This window comes from Rana temporaria, chromosome 4 (genome assembly GCF_905171775.1).
Source record: "Rana temporaria chromosome 4, aRanTem1.1, whole genome shotgun sequence".
Classification (NCBI taxonomy): Eukaryota; Metazoa; Chordata; class Amphibia; order Anura; family Ranidae; genus Rana; species Rana temporaria.
This window is the reverse complement of record NC_053492.1, coordinates 380,420,974-380,448,114: the sequence shown is the minus strand read 5'-3', so window position 1 is coordinate 380,448,114 and position 27,141 is coordinate 380,420,974. Positions and strand designations below refer to the sequence as shown.

The following is a 27,141-nucleotide window of genomic DNA, read 5'->3' as shown; positions in this document are numbered from 1 at the left end:
CAATTAGTGGTGGTAATGGAATTTCTCACCCCACAGCTTCACAGAGCAAAGGAGTGGGGGTGCGGGTGACAGAATTGACCTAAAATGACCACATGGCCATATTTTGTGCATGACAATCTCCAGTTATGGCCATGTGGCCATATTCGGTCAATGTCCGCAGCATCTCAGCCCCTTTGTCATGTGCCACTGCAGTGTGCAGCTTTAAGCAAAAGAAGCTCAGCATTAGCAGCCCCATATTGCTCTCATAGGAGGTCTACTTTAACTGACAACCAAAGTATGGTGTGTGTGTCACTAACATTACTATTCGACCTCATAAATAAAAATTGGGGAAAAAAGTAAAAGGAATTCCACAATGCAGCCAATCAGACCCCTGCCTTTGGGTTATATTGCTTGCTCTGAACTTTTTCTTTCACACCTTTTACATTAATAAACAGGGTTATGATGGAGCTCTACCCTTTTTTTGGGGGTGGGTAAGATTTAGAATACCCATTTGGCTGTTTTTGTCGTGTCTCCACCACTAGAAAATTGTATTTTCTTTCTTCATACCACCATTGATGGGAATTCTCCACAACAGAGCACAGGTTTAACCCCTTCCTCGTTGTGTTTTCTTTGCAACCTGTGTCCTAATTGGGGAAACTTCCTCACAGTTCTTGTGATGTCACCAGGATATGGGTAAGAAAAAAAAATCACCCCAGTAGGGATACAGACAGCAGTACAAACTCTAGAATGACATCTGGCATGGCTTAACCTTGAATTGTGTCCCAGTAAAAATGTGAAAGAGAGGCACGCAAGGCATTTCTGGTTAATAAAAGGTAATAGCAGCCATCTTTACAGTGGAGTACAGGTCCTTTTTAAGGACACCTGCATCTAACCAACCCTATAAAGGCCTTAACTATAAAAAAAACATTCAATAGTCAGAGCGTAGATACTAGTTTTATTAAAGGAAGAAGACTCACAAACATGAAAGTGGAGTTAACGTGCAAATCTGTAGTTAGAAATACAGTACTTTGAAATCGCGCGCACACACACACACAAATGCTAAAACAACGGCATTTTTGCAAAGACAAACACATGATTTACAAAGTTTCACGCCAAGCTTGCTCCATGTCCCATTCACCAGGTTGTGCGGAGAGCAAGGATATGACGGCCACATTCCTACAGATGGTCCAGCGTTGGGAAAGTGTTTGCTCTGTGCCACTGTGTTGCAGCTACTAAACTGCTTTTATTACAGTACTTCACACTCTAAATGGGCCTTTTCTAATGGCTTATGTCATACTCTATGCACCATTCTACTCCTGGAGGTACAGTACTTTAATCCTTACCATTTAAGGTCACATATGTACTCTGCATAAGGATAATGCCCTTCTTTATTAAGCCTTGTATATCCAAACTGTCCCCATTGCCGCTTATGTTTTTCTGACAAGTAGACTTATTCAGTAAGACAGTGCAAAGAGTAGTAATGATGTGCAACACTGCAGTAAACACTAGCAACAAATCAAAAATAATTTATAATTGGACTACAGATGACTGCAATGTGATTGTGCCAATGGGTCACTGCATTCTGCACAATGCCACTATTCTCTGCATTGCCTCACTGAAAAAAAAAGTCCACAGGTGTTTAAAATCTAAAACCTGGATAAAAATAAAACTATTAATACTATATGACTAAAACAATATGATACAACAGTACTACATGGAGTCAATGTGAAATGCAGAAGGAGAAGCATCTCACGTGTGCTTCCTATTTGTTCATACAGGATAAAAAGAAACAATTTAAAAAACAGTGTATATAATGAGCACAAATACTAGCTAAGGTTCATTAATATTCAGTGAATTACAAGTGGTTCAATCCTGTATGACTTAACATGAATATGGTTTGTGTTCTCTATGAAAGAAACAGCAGCGACTGCCCTTGCTTCCTTAGTTAATATATTATGGAAGCACTGCCTAGGACATATAGATGACATTAGTATTGTCTTGCCAATGTCAGGGCTCTGGCCTAATTATATAGCCAGGCTTGGACTAAAGATGAAATCCTAACATTGCGAGCAGCTAAACTGCAGAGACAGTGTTGGATAATATAATCAGCATATTTTCCCAATGACAAGGCTATGCTCTGATGGAAAAAGCAATCACAACTGGTGAACAAACACTAATCCTGAGCCAACCAAACTACCAGCAGAGAACAGTGAGCACATGCACCTCCATATATCTATTCCCTGGGTATGTTGGGTGCGGGAATCTTCGCAGAGGAGGGCTCGACACCCCAAATTTCAGTGGCGTATTCACTAATTGTCCTGTCACTGGAGAACTTGCCAGAGCAAGCAATATTCTTGATGACTTTCTTGGTCCATTCCCTGAGGTTCTGCAAAAGAGAGACATCAACATGTTATAGAAGGCAACATACAGTACAGATATATTATATTATATATATATATATATATATATATATATATACTACAGTGAGGGAAAAAAGTATTTGATCCCTTGCTGATTTTGTACGTTTGCCCACTGACATAGAAATGAATAGTCTATAACAGGGCTCAAAATTTCAAGTCCTAAGCTACTAGCCAGGCCTTAAGTGTTACTCGCCACCAGTTGCCCCACCCAACCCCTACCCTGCCTCGCTTTTAATTCTGGTCCTAAACATACCTTCATAAAATTATCTCATGAAATATTAACAACAACTTTATCAGTGCCCATCAGTGGAGCCTCACCTGTGCCCAACAATGCAACCTACCTGTGTCCATCAATGCCACTTCACCTGTGCCAAATAAAGCAGTCTACCAGTGTCCATCAATGCCGCTTCACCTGTGCCCAACAATGCAACCTACATGTGTCCATCAATGCCACTTCACCTGTGCCAAACAATGCAGCCTACATGTGCCCATCGGACCGTTCCCGCGGATAAATCCTCTGGCGGATTTTGATCTGATGGTTGTACTAACCATCAGATCGAAATCCGCGCGGAATCCATCCGCGGTGACGTGTCGCGCCGTCGCCGCGATGATGACGCGGCGACGTGCGCGACGCTGGAAGGTAAAGACTTCCACGCATGCGTCGAATCATTACGACGCATGCGAGGGAGGGGATCGGACGGATTGATCCGGTGAGTCTGTACAGACCACCGGATCAATCCGCTGGACAGGATTCCAGCGGATAGATTTCTTAGCATGCTAAGAAATTTTTATCCGCTGGAAATCCATCGGCCCGAAAAATATCCGCGGATAAATCCGCTGGGCCGTACACACCACAGGATCTATCCGCTGGAACTGATCTGCGGATAAATCCCAGCGGATAGATCCGGTGGTGTGTACGAGGCCTCATGATCCATCTGCCTGTTCTCTCTCCTCCCCGAGGAGATCGCTGGGAGAACAGCTCCCATACAGCCCCTCCTGCCGTGGCAGCCTACGCTCGCCAGCCCTCATTTTCCTAATTTTTCCACTCGCATTTTGTGAGTGGAAAAATTTGAGGGTTGGTCTATAATTTTAATGGTAGGTTTATTTTAATAGTGAGACAGAAAAACAACAAAAATATCCAGAAAAACGAATTTAAAAAAAGTTATAATTTGATTTGTATTTTAATAAGTGAAATAAGTATTTGATCCCCTATCAATCAGCAAGACTTCTGGCTCCTAGGTGATTTCTATACAGGCAACGAGATGAGATTAGGTGCCATCTCTTAAAGGGAACGCTCCCTATCTCAGCTTGTTACCTGTATAAAAAACATCTGTTCACAGAAGCAATCAGAGTCCAATCGCTCCACCATGGCCAAGACCAAAGAGCTGTCCAAGGATGTCAGGGACAAGATTGTAGACCTATACAAGGCTGGAATGGGCCACAAGACCATCACCAAGCAGCTTGGTTAGAGGGTGACAACCATTGGTGCGATTATTCGCAAATGGAAGAAACACAAAATAACTGTCAATCTCCCTCGGTCTGGGGCTCCATGCAAGATCTCACCTCGTGGAGTTTCAATGTTCATGAGAACAGTGAGGAATCACTAAAGAACTACACAGGAGAATCTTGTCAATGATCTCAAGGCAGCTGGGACCAATCACCAAGAAAAGACTTAAAGGACTAAAATACTGCTGTGCCCGCAAGGTCCCCCTGCTCAGGAAAGCACATGTACAGGCCCGTCTGAATTTTGCTAATGAACTTCTAAATGATTTAAAGGAGAACTGGGTGAAAGTGTTGTGGGCAGATGAGACCAAAATCAAGCTCTTTGGCATCATCTCACCCCATGTTTGGAGGAGGAAAAATGCAGCATATGACCCCAAGAACACCATCCCCACCGTCAAAAACATGGAGGTGGACACATTATGCTTTGGGGGTGTTTTTCTGCCAAGGGGACAAGAAAACTTTACTGCATCAAAAGGGACGATGGACGGGGCCGTGTACCGTCAAATCTTGGGTGAGAACCTCCTTCCCTCAGCCAGGGCATTGAAAATGGGTTGTGGATGGGTATTCCGGTATGACAATGACCCGAAAAACACACAGCCCAGGCAACAAAAGTGGCTCAAGAAGAAGAAGAAGAAGAAGAAGAAGCACATTAGGGCCCTGGCGTTGTCTAGCCAGTGTCCAGACCTTAATCCCATAGAAAATATAAGGCTGAAACTGAAGGTTTGAGTTACTAAACTTCAGCCTTGAAACCTTAAGACTTGGAGAGGATCTGCAAAGAGGAGGGGGACAAAATCCCTCTTGAGATGTGTGCACACCTGTTGGGCAACTACAAGAAATGTCTGACCTCTGTGATTGGCAAAAAGTTTTTTTTGCCATCAAGTACCGAGTCATGTTTTGCGAAGGGGTCAAATAATTATTTCACTTATTAAAATGCAAATCAAATACCGTACTTGCCGGGGTATAAGACAACCTTTTACACTTAAAAATATGGCTCAACAATCGGGGGTCGTCTTATACGCCGGATGCAGACTGCGGACGTCCATTTTTTAAAAGCCGCGCCTCCTCCTCGTGGTGTTCCGTGATAGGCGGAACACTCAGTTTCCCAGAAGAGCCTGTGTTTAGTGTTCCACCTCTCACAGACATCGTCTTGTCCTCGGCCTCGAAAGGAGAGGACGTCCATGATAGGCGGAACACTGAACACAGGCTCTTCTGGGAAACTGAGTGTTCCGCCTATCACGGAACAGCACGAGGAGGAGGCGCGGCTTTTAAAAAATGGACGCCCGCAGTCTGACTCACTCTGCCAGGCATAAAGGAATGAAGATCAGCGAATTGAGGTGAGGCAATGGCACAGTGAGGTGAGGCAATGGCATAGTGAGGGGGGAAGGTGGTCGTCTTATACGGCGAGTACATCCCAAAACCAACATTTTGGCTGTAAAATTAGGGGGTCGTCTTATACGCCGGCAAATACGGTATATAAATGCATTTTTCTGGATATTTTTGTTGTTATTCTGTCTCTCACTGTTAAAATATAGACTGATCATTTCTTTGTCACTGTACATGCATAAACACAGCGGGTAAAATAAGTATTGAACACATCACCATTTTTCTAGGTAAATATATTTCTTAGAGCCGGTTCACACTAGGGCGACACGACTTCCAGCACGACTTTCAAAGGGGCGACTCCGACTCGACTTGAACATGAACCACAGGGCGATCTGGGGCGATTTACAACACAACTTGAAGTCGTCTCCAGGACAGGAGACTTTCCAGTGGCCAATAAAACAACAATCAGCTCTGGGAGAGGGAGGGAGAGGTTTGCCTGAGAAATGTATGTTATCTTCCTGGAAAGTCGCTTCAGTTAAGACAGTGATCCGACTTCTGAGGCGACTTGAAATGTATGTTATCTTCCTGGAAAGTAGCTTCAGATAAGACAGTGATCCGACTTCTGAGGCGATTTCCATTGAAATCAATGGGTACAAATCGCCTACAAGTCGGATTGAAGTAGTACAGGAACCTTTTCTGAAGTCGGATCGCCTTGAGTCGTGTGTATTAACACAGCTCCCATTCACTTCCATTGTTTTTCTCTACAGCGCGACTTGGGACGACTTGAGGCGACATGAAGTCGGATCGCAAGTCGCCCCAGTGTGAACCGGCTCTTAAGGTGCTATTGACATAAAATTTTCACAACATGTTGGTAACAACCCATGCAATCCATACATATAAAAGAAACCAAAAAACAAATAAGTACATAAATTAAGTTATGTGTAATAAAATGGAATGACAGATGGAAAAAGTATTGAACAGGCTAACTGAAATCTATTTAATACTTTGAAAAAAATCCTTTGTCGGTAATGACAGCTTCAAGACGCCTCCTTTATGGAGAAACTAGTCACATGCATTGCTCTGGTGTGATTTTAGCCCATTCTTCCACACATTCTTCAAATCTTGAAGGTTTGGTGGGTCTCTTCTATGAACTCTGATCTTTAGTTCTTTCCATAGATTTTCGATTGGATTCAAGTCAGGTGATTGGTTGGGCCTTTCTAGCATCTTTATTTCCTTTCTTTGAAACTGAGTTTTCTTGGCTTTGTGTTTGGGATCATTGTCTTGCTGAAATGTCCACGCTCATAATCCTGGTAGATGGCAGCAGATTTTTATTAATAATGTCTTGATATACTTTTCCATTAATCCTTCCTTTAATGATATAAAGTTTGCCAGTAGGGTGTAATTGTATGACCTTTTTATAGGCCATCAGTTGAGACTGAACCAGGATTGCTTTCTAATCACCGATAGATTTCAGCTGGTGTCTTGGCTTTTCATAAGTTTTTGCACCTCCCTTTCTTCATGTATTCAATACATTTTCCCTGTGTCATTCCATTTTATTTCATACATAACTTAATTTTTTAACTTATTTGTTTTCATTCCTTGTATGTATGGATTACATGGGTTGTTACTGACCACCTTTAGAAATATATTTATCTAGAAAAATGGCGATGGGCTTCATTTCTAGAACCTACTCCATGATTCTCAATGTATACCTGGAGGTTTTTCCCCTTACAGCTTCCAACAAATGGGAGAGGGATGTAGGGACATTCGAGGATGAACAATGGGAGGAGGCACTCCAGGCAGTGCAACTATGCTCCTTAAACGTGGCCCAACGGTTATCTCAACTGTACATTGTTCTAAGAGTACATTATACGCCCGACAGGCTGTTTAGAATGGGTGTGAGACCGGACTCCAACTGCCCTAGATGCGCGAGGGATTATGGGGATCTAATCCATTTGTTGTGGCGGTGCCCCAAACTTCATTTATTCTGGTCAGGGGTTGTAGCCACCATTAACAGAGTTTATCTGACTGCCATACCCACTGATCTGAAACCATGCTTACTTGGGATTTTGGACAGCATCCCCACGGATGACAATAGCAGGCAGGCCATATCGAGGGCTCTGTTTCAGGCCCGTAGGCTGATCCTTCAACGTTGGAAGGCGGTTGAGCCCCCAAAGTTGAAGGAATGGATTACCCAAATGGGTGACACCATAAGAATGGAGAAGTATATCTATCAACACAGTGGTTGTTCGGGAAAATTTGGTAGGCTGTGGGCTCCATGGTTGGATACCCCTGGCCTTTCCCCGGTTGATTTGGTCATGGATAGGCTGTTTAGATAGCTGATGGGTGGACGGGGAATACGACTCATTACATATATGTCTTTCATGTGCTAGGGCGGTCTTTTGAAGGAGTGGCGCCTTTAAATTGTAGTGTTTGACATGTGTAATTTGTTATGCCAGAGGTTGTTGTGCAAACTGTTTGAATGAACCTCTTGAGCTGATACCTGAACTGTTGGATTAATTTTGTGTCCCACATGTGAGCTGTGAATTTGCTGTAAATGTATTTTATGTTTTTGTCTCAATAAATATCTTTGATTAATAAAAAAGAAAAATGGTGATGTGCTCAATACTTATTTTACACGCGGTATATACACTATATTGTCAAACGTATTGGCACGTCTGCCTTTAGAAGCACATGAACTTTAATGGCATCTCAGTCTCAGTCCTTCTTCTTGGAAGGCTGTCCACAAGGTTTAGGCGTGTGTCTATGGGAATGTTTGACCATTCTTCCAGAAGCACATTTGTAAGGGCAGGCACTGATGTTGGACAAGAAGGCCTGGCTTGCCGGTCTCTATTCCAATTCATCTCAAAGGTGTTCTATCAGGTCGAGGTCAGGACTCTGTGCAGGCCAGTCATGTTCCTCGACCCCAAACTTTCTCATCTATGTCTTTATGGTCTTTGCTTTGTGCACTGGTCCAAATCATTTGGTGGAGGGGGGGATTATGGTGTGGGGTTGCTTTACAGGTGTTGGGCTTGGCCCCTTAAATGCAGTGAAGGGAACTCTTAAAGTGGTTGTAAACCCCATTCATGAAATTTGACCTAAGCACATATATCTGTAGTGTTTACTTATCTCTCTGCAAAGCTCTAACTCCAGTGTTTTTCTGTTGTTCCGTTCCTCTGTTATCAGCAAAGTCACTTCTGACAAGTTCTCTGACACAAAATAACAGCAGCTGAAAATTTGTGTCAGGGAGGGAACTTAGAGGTACAGAAGCAGAGAGATTGTCTATTCATAATACAGCTCTGCATGTTCCTTCGGTGCTCTGCCTATGTGGAGTGGGGGTGTGTTCCATTTTCTTCAATCAGCTCTCACACAGTGTAAGCCTAGACTCCACCACCCACCCCTCTGTGCTGCTGAAACAGGAAGAAAGCTTTTTAACACAATCTGCACTTTCTAAAGAGTGTAGAAAGGGAAAGACAGTGATTATATAAGTAGAACTTATGTAGGGAGATTTGTTTCATCTCTGTGTATCATCTGAGGCTGTTCACTTCACTGGATATAGGAGATGGTTTACATCCACTTTAAGGCGTCAGCATACCAAGACATTTTGGACAATTCAATGCTCCCAACTTTGTTGGAAGATTTTGGGATGGCCCCTTACTTTTTCACATAGGACCAGGCAGGTTTGGACAGCTTTTTCCTCATATAAATTAAATCATCATTTAGAAACTGCATTTTGTATTTACTCCGGTTATCTTTGTGTAATATTAACATTTGTTCGATAATGTCAATCATTTAAGCGTGACAAATATGCAAAAAAAATCAGAAAGGGGCAAATACTTTTTCACAGCATTGTATAAGGTCATGTACATATATATCCAGAAGATCAGGACAACTTTCAGGAAATCTACAGGCAAGCTCCCTGGGCACAATGTCTCATGCCTCGTACACACGATCGGTTTTCCCGGTGGTAAAAAGTCCGCCAGGAAAACCGAGGGGAAAACCGATAGGAAAACTGCCGGGAAAAAGACCGCCAGGAATGACAGCAGGAAAAAAAAAAAAAGAACATGTTCTCATTTTTTCTGCCGGGATTCCCGACGGTTTTCCTGTCAGGAAAACTGCCATGGCGCATACACACGGCCAGTTTTCTCGGCAGGAAAACTGGTCATGTGTACAAGGCATAAGAGTATTTTTCCATTAAAAATTTACTTGCCAAAATGTTTTTTTCAGTAGGTTGCCAAGTCCAGCATGCAGAATATGAGAACAAACGTTCATAGGCAATTTGAACACGCATACAAGAGCCAATTTAGATAGGAGCGAATTAATCTACCAGCGTGTCTTTAGAAAGTTGCAAAAAAACAGGGAACTTGGAAAGAAACCCATGCAAATTCCATGCAAAGTGTGTCCTGAACAAGCTTTGAACCAAGGATTATGGTGCTGCAAGGCAAAACAGCTAACCACTAAGCCACTGTGCTGCCTGCAAATAAATATGGGTGTAATTAAATGCTGCTGGCTTACCATATATAATTGGTCCACTTTCCCTTGGCATTTAATGTAAGCTTCATAATCTGCAAACACCTTAAACCTAGAAAAAGTAGAATGCATACAGTAAACATACTTTATTTTTTAAATAACTTACATTTAAGCAAAATATGGTCTTTCCAACAGTAATGCCATTACGTTGTAGTTAAAGTGTCCAGCCATCCAAAACAGACATTCAGGTTTGTAGATGCTGGCATATGATGAGTTTTCAAATATTTATATTATACTGTATATTAAAGAGGAATTTCAACGAGGTTCTAAAACATTTAAAATCAGCAGCTACAAATCTGTAGCTGCTGACTTTTAATTAGAAACTGACCCGTCTAGGGATCCAGCGCTTTTTTCACCTGGGCCGAGTCTTAACCGGTCTTTGGGTCACTGGAGCTGGCATGTTAAGGGCCATTTCACACGTACGGACCGTATGTCCGCATTTTCATCCGTCCGTTTGCGGATGAAAACGGGACATACATGGGTCCCTATGTGATTACGGGTGTCAGCGGATGAACATCCGCTGACACCCGTAATTTGTCCACCTCCGCAAAGATCCGCATTTGCAGACGGAAGAAACATTACTGATCCGCTCCGTGTGAAAGGGCCCTAAGTGTGGAAAGCCAGCTTGGACTCCTTCCGGCTTCACACTGTGCATGTGCCAGCCGTGCTGAACCCTGTGAATGGTCCTGCAGCCTTCTGGGACCTGTGACATGTCCTAGAAGGTTGCGGGAAGGGGGAGTTTGAAGTTCCACTCCGCCAAAACTAGGTACCCGCCTCTCCCCCCAAAAAAATCTTAATATGGTAGAAGGAGGAGAAAGAGTGTAACTTCCCTTTTTGGGTGAAGTTACACTTTGAGGTCTACAGTGTTTTCCAAGGGAATATAGGCATTTACAAAAGTGGAACTTCTGCTTTAAGCACTCCTCGCCCCCTTACATGCCACATTTGGCATGTAATTTTTTTGGGGGGGGAGTGGGGACTTCGGTAGGAGTGGGACTTCCTTTTCCACTTCCTACTTCCACCTAAGCGGCCCTTCCCTCTAGGCGATCACTGGAAAGGTCCCAGGAGATCGCATCTCCTGTCCATTCCGGGAGCGCATCGCGACTCGCGCATGCGCAGTGCGTGCCCGGCCCGTGAAGCCGAAAGCTGTCATGGCCAGGTGCCCAGAATGTGAATGGAAGCGCCGAGGAGAGGAGCGGGGAGAGGAGCGACACTCCAGGCGGCAGCAATGCTGGACCATGGAACAGATAAGTGTCTGTTTATTTCAAGTCAGCATATATACTATACTTTTTGTAGCTGCTGACTTTTAATAAACATTAAAAGGCTGGAACTCCGCTTTAACTAGGAGGAGATCATGCAGTTAAACCACGAGGGAACAGACAATCAGGCTGGACCCTTTTCTCTGACCAGAAAAGGATGTAATTTTAACCATCAAAAAAGCACGTATTAACCATTAAAACAGTTGAATTTTCAGGTCGATTAAGTTTTAGGTCTGTTAGCAGAGTATAGAAAGTATTAGGCCTCATGTACACTGCTGCTGGTAAACGGATGTTTAGTAGCAGTTGGCCATTTTTTTCAATTCTCCTCTATGTTATCTTATCAGTACACAGGGTTGTTTAAAATTATTTTTGGGCAGTTGAGTTTAGAGGCTTTTTTTGGAAAGCAAAAAAGCAGACGCTGAGTTTAGAGGCATTAGCTTTGTTTAATTTACGTGCGTTTTTCGTTTTTTGGCTATTTTTATAGAAAACGCTTCTAAATTCAAAAGCGGCAAAATGCTGCTTAACGCGGCATGTAAATACGCCAAAACAGACGTTTTAAATGTGGGCTACTATCTGTCAAGTTAAATAGTTCGAGAGAGGTTGTAAAAATTTCCCGTCTAATTTAAGCCTAATGGTGATGGCATGTGTACTGTATCTATAAACAAGATTTCATTTTTTTTTCTGTGCAGCTTTATTACCCTATTTTAAAGGGGTTGTAAAGGTACATGTTTTTTCACCCTAATGCAATGTAACGTCTTTTCCAGTAGTCTTTCAGGACAGCCACAATGAGAGACATAGGCTCCTCCCCTTCCTCTGGAAACACTGCGCCAGCCCAAAGATCACTTCCGGCCAGCTGGGGAGACACAAGAACACATTAGGAACATACCATCAAAACTCATTACCATGCTGCGTTCTGGTCTTAAGCAAGACCCCCAAAATCACAGGGAGGGTAACTAGGGCTGTCCTGAAAGACTACTGGAAAATACGTTACCGGTAAGTAACTCTAATTTTCCCTTTTCGTCTTTCAGGACAGCCACAATGAGAGGATAAGCGAGCACTTACCAACTAGGGTGGGACTACAGCTTGCAAAACCTTTCGACCAAAGGCCTGCTCATCTGCCGACACCAGGTCCACTCTGTAATGTTTCACGCAAGTGGAGTAGTTGGACCATGTCGCTGCCCTGCATATCTGTTCTGGCATAGCTGCAGCCTTTTCCGCCTGAGAAGCTGCCAAAGCTCTGGTAGAGTGTGCCTTTATCCCTGTAGGGATGCCTGTCCAATGGTTGCTCTGAGCCATCTGGCTACAGTGCGTCGAGACGCTTTGTAACCCTTTCTGGCCCCAGAAAACAAAACAAATAACGAGTCTGACTTCCTAAATTCCCTTTGTCAACTCTAGATAGTGCAGGATGAAACCTCAACTCCCCCTCATCTGTGGGGTTGGGACAAAAGGAAGGTAGAACTACTTCCTGACTTCTGTGAAATTTCGAAGTAACCTTGGGCAAAAATACTGGATCGGTCTTAAAAATGATCCGATCCGGGAAAATAACACATAAGGGGAGTCTAACGGATAAGGCTTCTATCTCGCTGACCCTCCTAGCAGTAGCCACTGCAACCAAAAATACTGCCTTTTAAGGTCAGTTCCTTTAGAGAACACTTGTCTAAAGGTTCAAAGGGGGGACCCGTGAGGGTCTGCAAAACTAAGGACAGATCCCAGCTGGGGAATGGTGGGCCCTGAGCTGGTCTATGCTTAGAGAGAGCCCTGAAAAACCGATAGGGGACCCCCTTAGCCTCTCGACGAGGATGGGGTGGCTCCAGATGGTGGGTAAATACCGCACCTATTAGTACCCTAGAAGCCCCTACTTCTCTCCAGGTTCAAAAGCGGCCTCAGTCCCCTGACTGACCGGCCTGGTTCCAAGCACAGTGTCTCCCCTCCGGAGGAAACAATAACAACTGAAGTCCGGCAGGGGAAGTGAGAATTTATGGGCTGGTGCAGTGTTTCCAGAGGAAGGGGAGGAGCCTATGTCTCTCATTGTGGCTGTCCTAAAAGACGAAAAGGAAAACTAAATTTAATTTCTAAGTACTGGTATGTTGCACAGAAGGGCCCGGATTCACATACATCGGCGCATATGAATGAATGAATGAAAACTTATATAGCGCAGCACATGCGAATTTAATCGCCTCATATATATGCCGCCGTAGCGTATCTCTTTTACGCTACGCCGAAGCAACGCAGAGAGGCAAGCATGGAATTCACAAAGCAAATGCTCCCAACGTTGCGCCGGCGTAACGTAAATTCGTAGGCGTAAGCCGGCGTTGGTGGAAGTAGGTGTGACCCCATGCAAATGATGGTCCGAGCGTAGAGCAGTGTTTTACGCCCGGCGTATCATGAACGGAGTGACGCGGACGTATGACCGTACCCCTGTGCGCATGCTCACAACTATGCCGGCGCAACTTCCTGGGATACGCCGGGCGCATAAATACACCCAACCATACGCCCGTCCGGTGCAAAAGTACACCAGCTTTCTTCTCTTCCCCCTGGAGCAGAGTACTTTTGCGCAGAGCCATGGCTAATGTTCAGACTTAGTGGGACAGGAGGAAGAACAATTTCTCACCAGATGAGAGGGCTGTCCTCATCTCTGCCATAGAGAAATTTGATGTTTTCCTCCATGGTGCCCAGAGTGCCCAGACCAGCAGGGCTGGAGCGGGAGCAAGTGGAGGGCCTGGAGGGCTTTGACTCCACGGATCCAGACTTGAGGACAGGTAAGTGTTTTTTATCCCCCACCCGGTGTGTAGCATGTAAGAGGGTGGAAGGGAACATGTGACAAGTGTGTGGGTCCACCAACATGTGAATGCTTTGTGTCCTCCACAGATGTGCTGGAGGGAGTGGGCCCGTCGTCAGCTGCTGGACGACCCATGCCATCCTCGGAGGAGTGTGCCCACACCTCTCCTCTAGAGGAAGTTGAGGAGGAGCAAGTGGACCTTGAGGAAGGCGTCTACCTCCAGGAGGAGAACATCATCCCTGGACCCTCCCAAACCTCCTCCCCCATCAGGGGAAGCCCCTCACCCTCCTCCCCCATCAGGGAAAGCCCCTCAAGGGCCTCCCCGTACAGATGGCCCCAAGCCTCTCCTGCCCCCAGGAAGGCTAGGCGGAAGACAAGGGGTGTTCCTGAATCCCATGCGTTGGGGAGCTGCAGGCCACAACAGCAGGCCTTGTGGCAGAGGTAAAGAGCCTGGCAGTGGCTGTACAGGCCAATACTGCTGCCATTGAGGCGGAGGGGAGGCAGACGAGGCGCCACCAGCGGCACACCACCACTCGCCTGCTGCGAATGCAGGCGCAGACCAACCCGGTCCTCACCCGCATTGCCCTGGCGTTGGAGGGCAGGCAGCCAGCACCTGCCAGGAGTGGCAGACCTGGGGATGATCCTCCTCCTGATGCCCCACCCCCCCACCCGAAGCTCCCCCCAGGCAACTGAGGAGCCGGAGCCGTGGCACCATGCCTGGCCCACGACAGGGCAAATGAGTGCCTTTTTTTTGCTCAGGTTATGAGCTTTTTTCTTTTGGAGTGTTGTGCACAGAAGGATGTGCCGGCCTCCAGTAAGGGCATGCCATGTCGGCCAATCGCATGAACCCTTTTTGTTTGTTTTTGTGACTGCACACGGTCAGTAGTGCAGGCTACAGTGTGACTTGTGTGTGAATGTGTGGGTGACATACCTGCCAGCAAGGCATGTCACCCTGGGTCGTCAGGAAGAGGTTATCCCCACGACCGTGTGATTGTGGAATGAATGGACAGTAACACCATTGGGGCCTTGGCGTGGCGTTGCTGCTCCCAAGTCCTGCATGGTGGACTTGGGCTAATCCAATGTGAGGTGGATGTGGTGTGTGTGAGCACAGGACCCCAGATGGCAAGCCCCCTTTTTAAAAAAAAAATTGAAAAAAAAAATGGATATTTAAAAAAAAAATGTTTTTAATCTTTTTAGTTCCTTTTTTTCTATATATTTTTCTGTAGTTCGTCTTTCTCAATTTGCGGCAGCACCCCCCAGGCCCATGCCTGAAGCTGTGTAAGGGGCCCCGTAATTCCGGATGGCGGCCCTACCTGGCATGTTGGCATACAGTTGTTTTGTCCTGCAAGTGGGGTTGCTCAGCTCGTCCGCAACAGTGCTGCTGCAGCTGCTCTCCAGCTGACCTGTGCAGGTCTGGTGCTAAGTTACTTTAGGCCGGACGTACAACTTACGCGCACATCGCGTAGCCTGCGTCGGGCGCATTTACGTTCGTGAATCGCCGTATCTCCCTCATTTGCATATTTGAATAGGAAATCAATGGGAGCGCCAGATGCGTCCAGCGTAAATATGCGCCCACGATACGCCAGCGTAGGAAAGTTACGTTGGTCGTAGGAAGCGTATTTTCAGGTGTATCTAGTTTTGTGGGCACAGCGCATATTTATACGTATGCGGCGTATATCGAGATACGTTGGCGTAAGTGCTTTGTGAATCCGGGCCTATGTATTTTGTTCTTTTGGGGTTTACATTTGCTTTAAAATCCAATAGGTAGAGAGTGATCTCATCATAATGGTCTGATCAGGTGTACAACACTGAACTCCAGTGCTGAGATCTCATCAATCATGTCACTGACAAAGATTAGAAATACCTGAGTAGTTTAACTCTCAGACATGTACTAAATACTAAAATATACATTTTAAATCTGCTGACTCACATTTACTGTTTTTTAATGTAATTAATGCCATTTTATCTCCTTGGAGTTCAGCTTTAAACATACTAAAATATACGTATTTGAATCCCTAATCTGCTTACCTGTCATTATTCATTAACATATTGACGATATCCTTGAAAAGATCTGGTTCTGTTGGAGAAAAGCGGCCATCTCTGATCTGATTGATCGCTTCCCGAAGCTCTGGGATTTTATCATAGTACTCTTTTGCATTGTATCTAAACAGAATAAAATGAAATATGTAAAATATCACTGATAAAGTTTTGAATGTTTTTGCATTTTATTCAAATGCATATTCAACAGATCTAATTTTCATGCAGGCTACGAAAAGAGGGCTGACACTCATGCCTTGTACACACGACTGGATTTTACGATGGAAAAAGTCTGACGGGCTCTTTTCATCGGATATTTTGTGTGTATGCCCCATCGGACTTTTTCCTTCTGAAATTCCGACGGACTTGGAGAACTTGTTCTCTTTTTTTCCGACGGACAAAGACGAAAAAGTCCGTTCGTCTGTATGCAATTACGACAGACTAAAAACCACGCATGCTCAGAATCAAGCAGAAGAGCCGAACTGCCTATTGAACTTCATTAATCTCGGCTCGTCGTACGTGTTGTACGTCACTGCGTTTTTGACGATCGGACTTTTGTGTGTGCAAAGACAGCTTGAGCGGAATTCCGTCGGAACTCCATCGGACAATCCGTCTGACTTTATTCCAATGGACAGTCTGGTCGTGTATACAAGGCATAAGGCCTCATGCACACTGGACGTTTGTACAGCTGCTATTTTGGATTTAGCCATTTTTTTCTGCAGCCAGTAAACTCCCCAGCACGTTACCTTATGTGTCCATGCCATGCACACATATGCTGTTATCAGCAGTTTTTTAGCAGGGGCGTTTTCTGGCTGGAACCCTCCCCCCCCCCCCCCCCCCAGAACTAGTGGGTTTTAAAAGGAGTTTTTCAGCTGTAAAAACACTCTAAAGCAGTGGTTCTCAACCTGGGGGGTCAGGAACCCCTCAAGGGTTGAATGATGATTTGCCAGGGGTCACCGAATCCTGGCTGTTCCTGAAGCCTGCATCACTCTCCCAGCCTTTTTGTGGCCACCCAGCAGGGCTGTCCCTGGAGCCCGCAGCCGCCCACTCAGCCTCTTCGCAGCTGCCCATTCAGTTCACGGCATGGTTGGGGGGCAAAGACTAAAGGTCAGCTGACTGGTGAGGAATGTATAGTGGGAGGGGCTGGAGGAGACCATATCTCCTGATTTCGGCATAGGTGTCACTGCTACGAGACATCACAAAATCAGAAACACAGTGAGTGACACTACCTGTGATTATAGTTGCCAATAAAAGGACTCGGGGAGCGCTAAATGTCTGTGGGTTAGGGGCGCAAATTAATTGTCTTGGGTGCTGACAACCCACGCTACGAAAGTAATTTTACTGTTAGGGGTTCCCACAACTAGAAGGTTGAGAACCACTGCTCTAAAGCCTCATACACACGATTGGACTCCCATTGGACAAATCAGTGGATTTTTGTCCGAAGGGCGTTGTCCGTGAACTTGTTCTGCATACAGACAGCAGAACATTTTCAACCAACATACACCAAACTACGTGTTTTCAGCTCTTTACCTCCACCCTTTGGGCAACTTCTGCTATTGTTGTCTGATGTTTAGCATTGGTTCTGAGCATGCGTGTTTGTACTTTGGATTTTATTCCGACGGATTTGTGTACACACGATTGGATAATCCGACAGAAAATATTTGTTGTTGGACAATTTGAAAGCATGCACAGCCAACATTTGTTGTCGGAAACGCTGAAGAACTCATTCTACAGCAACTGGCGTTTTTATAATGTCCAGTGTGCATGAGGCCTAACAAATACTACTTGCAGAATTTGAGGTGAACTTAAACAAAGCATATTCTGGGGTCACTCTAGAAATTTCCAGATGGTGGTGTTCTGCACACAAACAGTGCATTTGTCATACATACAAGAATTCATACTGAAATTATTTGACAGTTTAAGAAAATCAGAAAGCTAGTGATTGAAAAGAACTTTAAAGGGGTTGTAAAGGTAAAAGTTTTTTCACCTTAATGCATTCTATGCATTGTAATAGGAAGAAAACTGTTATATTTCAAAAGGCAAGCTCCATAAGTGCTCTACTTTTCAGGCGACGGCCAAAAAGAATTGAAGGGATATTCTATTCCGTCCTTGCAATGAATGGCTTGGAAGGTTCTCCATTACATTCAGAGCCTTGGAACAAAAAAAATAGCCATGTTTTGGAATAAAATAAAGATCATAGGGCCTAATCCTCAAAAGAGATACGACGATGTAACTGCTGTTACTTCGTCGTATCCCTGGTCCTAACTATGGAACTGATCCACAGAATCAGTTTCCCATAGTTAGGACGAAGATCCGACATGTGTAATTGAATTACACTGTCGGATCTTAGGATGCAGTACTGCATCCGCCGCTGGGGGCATTTTGCGTCGAAATGCCGCCTCGGGTATGCAAATTAGGACTTACGGATATCCACAAAGCTTTTACGCTTCGTTTTTTCTCCGTAAGTTTTATTTTGCAAATGCAAAATTAGGGCTGCTTTTACAAAGTGTAAACTGTTTACACCTTGTAAAAACAGACCTTTCTTGCTAGCGACGCGATTTTTTTTTAAATTAAAAATTTTTTTTGGGTGCCGTATCTTTTTTTTTACCCGACGCAACTTTATTGTCCCGTCGCAATCCTCAAAGCCCGACGTAACGTAATTTCGCGCTATGCACGTCGGGAAAATGACGTCACGAGCATGCGCAGTATGGCCGGCGCGGGAGCGCGCCTCATTTAAATGGGAATCGCCCCCTGGAGAAGAGGAACGCCTTGCGCAGGCCGGATTTAAGTTACACCGCTCAAAATTTCTAGGTAAGTGCTTTGTGGATCGGGCACTTAGGTAGAAATTTTGCGGCGAGGTAACTTAAATAGGAAAAATTACGTTACGCCCGCTGGCTGAGAATTTGGCCCATAGTGTTGGTGCTGTATTGGTGTGTTTCTGGTGGATCGGTGAGCAGAATCAGTTTGGACAGTGGCCCACAAATGGCTGCCAAAGAATGCAAAAATGTTTCTAGTTGTAACACAATACAAACCCTTTCTTGTCAAGTGCTTCCACATCCTCCACTCTCATGCCAAAGATAAACAGATTGTCCTCTCCGGCCTCTTCTGCCATCTCAACATTGGCACCATCCATTGTTCCAATGGTCAGAGCACCGTTCAACATGAACTTCATATTACCGGTGCCAGAGGCTTCTGTGCCTGCTGTCGAGATCTGCTGAGACAGGTCAGACGCTGGGATCACTGGAAGACAAAACGACAAAACAAGACTCAGTATTCTCTACTTAGCTGACAATTAAGGTGCTTATTATGCTTTTAGATCTCAAAGTTCATCCAATAATCTTCAGAGAGAACCAGAAGGTACTATATGCTTTAAAGCGGGGGTTTACCCCAAAAAAAATGTTTTAACATTACAATTAGCCGAGTTGTCAGAATGACATTAGGCTGTTTTTTTTTTTTTTTTTTCATTGCCGTACATACCGTATTTTCACCGCCGCTTCCGGGTATGTAATCTGCGGGACTGGGCATTCCTAATTGATTGACATCCTTCCGACCGGCGCATACAGCGCGTCACGAGTTGACGAAAGAAGCCGAACGTCGGTGCGCAGGCGCCGTATAGAGCAGACTCGCAGTCCAGCTTCTTTCGGCAACTCGTGACGCGCTGGTCGGAAGAATGTTAATCAATTAGGAACGCCCAGTCCCGAAGAAGACATACCCAGAAGCGGCGGTGAAAATACGGTATGTACGGCAATGAAAAAAAAAAAAAAAAACAGTCTAATGTCATTCTGACAACTCGGCTGAATGTAATGTTAAATTTTTTTTTGGGGTGAACCCCCGCTTTAAGTACTATATTCCAAGCAATCAGTTCAGCCAATTTTGTGAATCTAGGTGCCCTTGTCAAACAGCACAGCAATGTTTCTGACCTCCAATTTAATTAAATGACAGGGTCTCCCCTAACCTATTTGAAGCTAAACCTTCCCACCCAGGTGCCTACGTCCAATTGTGGTGGCCTCCTGTGCCGTGTACAGCATCACTGCAGAAAACGTGTTCGCTGCTTTCTGCACAGCAACTTCTTATGCCGCGTACACACGCTCGGAAATTCCGACCGTGTGTAGGCTCCATCGGACATTTTCTGTCGGAATTTCCGACAACAAAAATTTGAGAGCTGGTTCTCAAATTTTCCGACAACAAAATCCGTTCTCGTAAATTCCGACCCACAAAATTCCATGCATGCTCTAAATCGAGTACGAGACGGAAGCGATGGGTCTGGTAAAACTAGCGCTCGTAATGGAGATAGCACATTTGTCACGCTGTAACGGACTGAAAATCACATGGCTTAAAAGCGCAAATCGTCTCTCACCAAACTTCTACTAACACGACTGGTATCGAACTTCCCTTTTCTAGTGCCGTCGTACGTGTTGTACGTGACCACGTTCTTGCCATTTGGAATTTCCGACAAAATTTGTGAAACCGTGTGTAGGCAAGACAAGTTTGAGCCAACATTTTGTTGTCAGAATGTCCGATCGTCTGTACGCTATTGACTTATTGACTTGATTGGAGCCTTAAAGCAATAATACTGGTACAGCGCATTCAAGTCTATAGAAATATGCTTTACAGATACTTGAGAAAAAATGTATGCAGCAACCTTGTATACAGAGAGAGTCCACCACTGCTAGACAGCAGTACAGTCTGGTCAATGACCCAGTATGATGAATGGACAATGTATCTTTCTGCTCTCCCATACTTTAAAGTGATATTAAAGGTTAGTTTTTTCCTATAAAAATAACAACCACATTATACTTACCTGCTCTGTGCAATGGTTTTGCACAGAGCAGCGCCTATCCTCCTCTTCTTTGGGTCCCTTGCAAGCATTTCTGGCTCCTCCTCCCAGCTGACTACCCCCATAGCAAGCCACTTGCTATGGGGGTACTCGCGCTTGCTCGTTCCCCCAAAGCCATAAGACACACAGAACAGGGGGCTCGACCCCGCACCCTCCTTGCTGGCTTTGATTGACTGCAGCTTCTGTGCCTGCAGTCACAACTGTATCTGAGCCAATGGGGAGGGTGGAGGGAGAGAGCTTTCTCTCTTGTGCACATCGCTGGATCGAGACCAGGCTCAGGAATATTTTAAGGTGGGGCTGCATGCAGAAGGTTTTCACATAGAATGCAGTAAGGTAAAATAAAAAACCTTCTGCTTTTACAACCACTTTAAATATGTTCACAGTATTAGGCTGACAGCACTGTACAAAGCAAACTGCACTGACCCTTCCCTCCCTAGTGTGAGCGCTACTTTACAGGGGACGCTAAAATAAGACAAACCATGTACTCATAAAATCAGATAAAAAAAAATGATTAATACATAACCCGATTAAAAGGTGTGTTTATACTTGTCTGGAGTTCTTAAAATGGGTGAGAATGAATAACAATTTTTACTCCACATAGCAAGCGATGTGATCCTCCCCTTTTCTCTTCCAAAATGCAATGACTAACCTTTCTCGGCCATTGATACACGGTAGTTCTCCAGGTATATAACCTTAAGTCTGTCCCCAACTATAGGATCATTGTTGACAATGTTTCCCACAGAGGTGATTAATTTGATGATCATTTTTGCCATGTGGTAGCCAGGAGCTGCCTGCAGAACAAGAGATAAGTAATTAATGCCAAATCACTTTAAAAAAAAAAAAAAGCAAACCAATCAGATCAGATATATTTAAAATATTGGACCCTATTAGCCCTAGGGCAACTGTTGCATGTTTGCACTTGTTCACTCTTTGTAAGTTGCTCACAATTGTACAATAAGTAAATAAACTGCATACTGTACCTTTCCTCCAATCATGACTGTTCTTGGCACATATACTTTGGTTGGATCTTTCTTGATTCCTAAAAAATAAAAAAAATGTACATAAGAGTTCAGCTCCTCAACTCGGAAAAAAGTACCATTACTCTACCATAGTCCCATCTGTCACTCACTGTCTTGGCAGAATACAGGTTTTCATTAGGAATGATCTAGCCAACATCAAGAAGGCCAAGCATTATTTCCCCCCTCTCTGCGTGACGGTCTGCTGGGCTTGTTGATGATCTAGCTCCCACGGTAATTGAATGAACACTACTGGGGCTTCTCTCTTTTTACGGCAGGAAGGCCATCACCCTCACTTGGAAAAAGCCCACCTCTCCAACCGTCATGTTTTGGCAACAGCTGGTCAACACAGCCCTGCCACCTATTGCCATAGGGGTTGCCCTAAAATTTTTGACAAGATATGGTCCAAGTGGCTTCAGGGTGACTTCACAGCTCGTATGTAGGATGTTTTTAATTGAACGATGCTGTTCCATGATTCATGTTGATATGGGGGGGAGGTTATGGGGCCTTTTTGGTCACTGTCCGAGGCATTATCTCATCTTTACTGCCTTCCTATGGTATTAGCGTGGGCCACACACACACACACAGGCCTCGTACACACGATAGGTTAAACAGAGGACAACGGTCTGATGGACCGTTTTCATCGGTCAAAACCATCGGTTAAAAATCCATGCATGCTCAGAATCAAGTCGACGCATGCTTGGAAGCATTAAACTTTGTTTTTTCAGCACGTCGTTGTGTTTTACGTCACCGCGTTATGCCACGATCGTTTTTTTAACCGATGGTGTGTAGGCACGACTGACCATCAGTCAGCTTCATCGGTTAACCGATGAAAACGGTCCATCGGTCCGTTCTCATCAGATGGACTGATCGTGTGTACGCGGCTACACACGAATAGCGGTAGCTTTGTTCTACCAAGTGTTTTTACTTTTTAGGCTGTCACTGTCTTTTGTAATTTGCACTTGGTGCGGCAGACTCCTGAGGTCTGCCAAGTTTTTGCCCCTGCGTGGGCATTATTCTGAACCATAATAAAGAATAAAAAAAAAAAAAGCCAGGCATTAAATCTGATGCACGAATATATTACATTAAAGCGGGGGGTCACCCGCACATAACACTTTTTCCCCTTATATTCCTGCTCGTTTTGTCTAGGGGAATCGGCTAGTTGTTTTAAAATATGAGCTGTACTTACCGTTTACGAGATGCATCTTCTCCGCCGCTTCCGGGTATGGGCTGCGGGACTGGGCGTTCCTATTTTGATTGACAGTCTTCCGAGAGGCTTCCAACGGTCGCATCCATCGCGTCACGATTTTCCGAAAGAAGCCGAACGTCGGTGCGCAGGCGCAGTATAGAGCCACACCGACGTTCGGCTTCTTTCGGCTACTAGTGACGCGATAGATGCGACCGTCGGAAGCCTCTCGGAAGACTGTCAATCAAGAAGGAACGCCCGCTCCCGAAGACCCATACCCGGAAGCGACGAAGAAGATGCATCTCGAAAACGGTAAGTACGGCTCATATTTTAAAACAACTAGCCGATTCCCCTAGACAAAACGAGCAGGAATCTAAGGGGAAAAGATAAAAAAAAACATCATTGGGTGAACTCCCGCTTTAATATATTTGTGATAATATAATCAAATTAGACCCAGAATCCTTTGAGGAAAAGGGTGCATCAGGAGAAAATTCACACTGGAAAACACGTGCAGAGGCTTGTTTAGGTAAATGAAATTTCCATCAAAGTTGATGGAAGAAATGTGTGATTTTACATGTAATAGCATTTTCAAGTCTTATGTAGGGATATAGGAATATAGACCTATTAATTGTATCTAGAAGGAACAATCACATCTAAGAAAAGTATTAAGGCATTTCTAACTTTTAGGAGTAAGAATGTTGAGTGTTGGCCGTTCTCTACATACAATGAATGGCTCTTATACTAACGAGTTACATACTTTGGCATAATGCAAGTCCTACAGCGTACACTCTGTACCAACATAGGGATTGGCTAAAACTGGTGCACTCAGAATCCGGGGCAGCTGTATATGGTAGCCAATCAGCTTCTAACTCAGCATGTTCGACTAAACTTTGACAATAGGCCCCCGTTCACATCGGCGCAATTGGACAGGTCAAATTGCATGTCAAATTGGAGCCTATTGCCGTCAGTAAGAGCATCCCAATCGGTGAGACAGCGACTTTGACGCACTGCAGTGATTTCCAAAAGTAGTTCCTGCACTACTTTTGGGGTCTTTGGGGGGCGATTTCAATAGACATCTCTGCATGAACCCGCACAGATGTCTTTGAAGTCGCCCCTGAAGTCATACTGAAATGCGGCTTTGAACTTGTGCATTTTCAGATTTCAAAGCCGTGTTTAGTGTGAATGAGAGATAAAACCTGGAAGCTGATTGGTTTCTATGCAGAGCTGCACCAGATTTTGTAAATCTCCCCCATAGTTAGATTAACCACTTCCCGCCCGGTCAATATACAATTGACGTCCGGGAAGTGGTTGTGAAATCCTGACTTGACGTCTATTGACGTCCTGCACGATTTCATGCCGGCGCGCGCCAGTGGGGGCGCGCAGCGCGGCGATCAGTGATGCGGGGTGTCAGTCTGACACCCTGCATCTCCGATCTCGGTAAAGAGCCTCTGGCTCTGTAAACAGGAAGAGCCGTTGATCAACTCTTCCTCACTTGCGTCTGACAGACGCGAGTAGAGGAGAGCCGATCGGCGGCTCTCCTGACACGGTGGGTTCGCGCTGAGTATTTATCAGCGCAGCCCCCCCCCCTCGGATGCCAACACTGGACCACCAGGGAGTGCCCCCAGTTGCCAAATGGAGCAAAAAACAAACAAACAAAAAACAATCAATGCCAATCAGTGCCCACAAATGGGCGCTGACTGGCAACATGGGCACTGACTGTAATGATGCCCAGCAATGCCATCAGTGCCACCCCTCAGTGTCCATCAGTGCCACCCAGTGTCCATCAGTGCCACCTCTTAGTGCCCATCTATGCCCAGTGCCCACCTATCAGTGCCCATCTGTGCCACCTATAAGTACCCATCAGTGCTAACCCTTAAGTGCCACCCATGAGTGCCCATCAGTGCCGCCAAAGAGTGCCCAGTGCCACCTATGAGTGCCCATCAGTGCCGCCTATGATTGCACATCAGTGTAGCATACCAGTGTCGCCTATCGGTGCCCACCAGTGCCACCTCATCTGTGCCCATCAGTGCCACCTCATCGGTGCCCTTAATTGAAGAATAAAACTTACTTTTTTACAAAAAAAACAAAACCGTAATTTTTTTCAAAAATTTTGGTCGTTTTTTAGTTGCGCAAAAAATAGAAATCGCAGAGGTGATCAAATACCACCAAAAGAAAGCTCTATTTGTGGAAACAAAATGATAAAAATCTCATTTGGGTACAGTGTAGCATGAGCACGCAATTGTCATTCAAATTGCGACAGCGCTGAAAGCTGAAAATTGGCTTGGGCAGGAAGGTGCGTAAGTGCCTGGTATGGAAGTGGTTAAGAAACATTAGAGGCACATTCAAGGAATGAGGAAATATCTATGTACTGTGTGCTCTTACTGGTTACGGATTATTCTGGAAATGCTAGTTACAGAGGTTAAACGGGTTCTTTTTGTTCAGATAATCGGTATGTGCATAGTCACCCTAATGTCCCAGGTTTGATACTTACGATTGTACAAAGTGATGACATGTAAACAGTTTAGAATCTGCCTCTTGTATTCGTGGATTCTCTTCACTTGTACATCAAACAATGAAGATGGATTAATTTTAACATTGTATTCCTTCTCCAAATAAGCTGAAAATTTCAGCTTGTTCTCCTAACATAAAAAACAACAGATGTTAAAGGTTAGGTATAAAAGATATGATAACAACCTACAAATAAAACACCATGAACCCCAATTGCATCACATTGTACTGGGCTAGTTTGTCACAAGTTTCCACAGATCTGGTTAATATGAAAGTTTTAGGATGTTCTGAATACACATTCAGCGCTCTTCGTTATGGTCTGCACAGATGTGCACTAAATTACCTGCTTGACTTTAGCAATATCATGCACAAAGCTCTCGTCATCCACAAAAGCCAACAGTTTCCTCAGTTGGCTCAGGTCAGTTACAAAATCTTCACCAATTTTCTGCAAAGAGAAATAGGAATAATTAAGGTTCTGGTGGCTGAAGAAAGGACCTATGTTCTCTGATACAGCTTGTGTCTCCAGTTCTTAGTACTGACACTTTGCTACATGGCAATGGCTACATATTACTACTGAAAATCATTTAAAAGAGTCTGGGACATGTCATTTTTATGGGTTACCAAGCCTGAGAACAGGGCCGGTGCTACCACTAGCCAGCCGCCTAGGGCGCACTGCTTCCTAGAGCGCCCGGCCACTGGTGTTCCTACTACTCTTTTCTCTCTGCAGCAAGCAACTAAGTCTCAGCATCAGCAGGTAGCCGCCGCTCCATTTGCACAGTGTCAGAGGCGCAGCGGTGGCGGAGGACTGTGTCTGTGTCCTGACTCCCGAATTAATGGAAGCAAGGAAACATTAATTGATGAGCATTGGTATGCTGTATTGATGGGCGCTGGTAGGCTGCATTGATGGGCGCTGGTAGGCTGCATTTAATAGGTGCTGGGGAGGCTGCATTTAATGGGCACTGGGGAGGCTGCATTTGATGGGCACTGGGGAGGCTGCATTTGATGGGCACTGGGGAGGCTGCATTTAATGGGCACTGGGGAGGCTGCATTTGATGGGCACTGGGGAGGCTGCATTTGATGGGCACTGGGGAGGCTGCATTTGATGGGCACTGGGGAGGCTGCATTTGATGGGCACTGGGGAGGCTACATTTGATGGGCACTGGGGAGGCTACATTTGATGGGCACTGGGGAGGCTGCATTTGATGGGCACTGGGGAGGCTGCATTTGATGGGCACTGGGGAGGCTGCATTTGATGGGCACTGGGGAGGCTGCATTTGATGGGCACTGGTGAGTCTGCATTTGATGGGCACTGGTGAGTCTGCATTTGATGGGCACTGGTGAGGCTGCATTGATGGGCACTGATGAGGCTACATTGATGGGGACTGGTAGGCTGCCTTGATGGGCGCTGGTGAGGCTGCATTTGATGGGCGCTGATGAGGCTGCATTTGATGGGTGCTGGTAAGGCTGCATTTGATGGGCGCTTGGTGAGTCTGCATAGATGGGCACTGATGAGGCTGCATTGATGGGCGGTGGTAAGGGCTGCATAGATGGGCACTGATGAGGCTGCCTTGATGGGCGCTGGTGAGGCTGCATTTGATGGGCGCTGGTGAGGCTGCATTTGATGGGCGCTGGTGAGGCTGCATTTGATGGGTGCTGGTGAGGCTGCATTTGATGGGTGCTGGTGAGGCTGCATTTGATGGGTGCTGGTGAGGCTGCATTTGATGGGTGCTGGTGAGGCTGCATTTGATGGGTACTGGTGAGGCTGCA

The 27,141-nt window shown here is 45.2% G+C and overlaps 2 protein-coding genes across 2 annotated transcripts in view; one reads left to right on the top strand and one right to left on the bottom strand.

Moving 5' to 3' along the window:
- The window catches only part of LOC120937639 (barrier-to-autointegration factor-like protein), a 270,321-nt gene that overhangs the window by 6,258 nt on the left and 236,922 nt on the right, over positions 1-27,141 (top strand). The window lies entirely within an intron of this gene.
- PYGB (glycogen phosphorylase B) overlaps positions 915-27,141 on the bottom strand; it is a 144,326-nt gene continuing 118,099 nt past the window's right edge. The window contains exons 13-20 of the mRNA XM_040351022.1: positions 25,718-25,819; positions 25,358-25,505; positions 21,645-21,703; positions 21,314-21,455; positions 18,860-19,067; positions 15,819-15,953; positions 9,741-9,807; positions 915-2,365 (exon numbers count right to left, since the gene is read on the bottom strand). Of these exons, the coding sequence (XP_040206956.1) occupies positions 2,213-2,365; positions 9,741-9,807; positions 15,819-15,953; positions 18,860-19,067; positions 21,314-21,455; positions 21,645-21,703; positions 25,358-25,505; positions 25,718-25,819 (1,014 nt within the window). The 3' untranslated portion in view covers positions 915-2,212. The remainder of the gene's footprint in view (positions 2,366-9,740; positions 9,808-15,818; positions 15,954-18,859; positions 19,068-21,313; positions 21,456-21,644; positions 21,704-25,357; positions 25,506-25,717; positions 25,820-27,141) is intronic.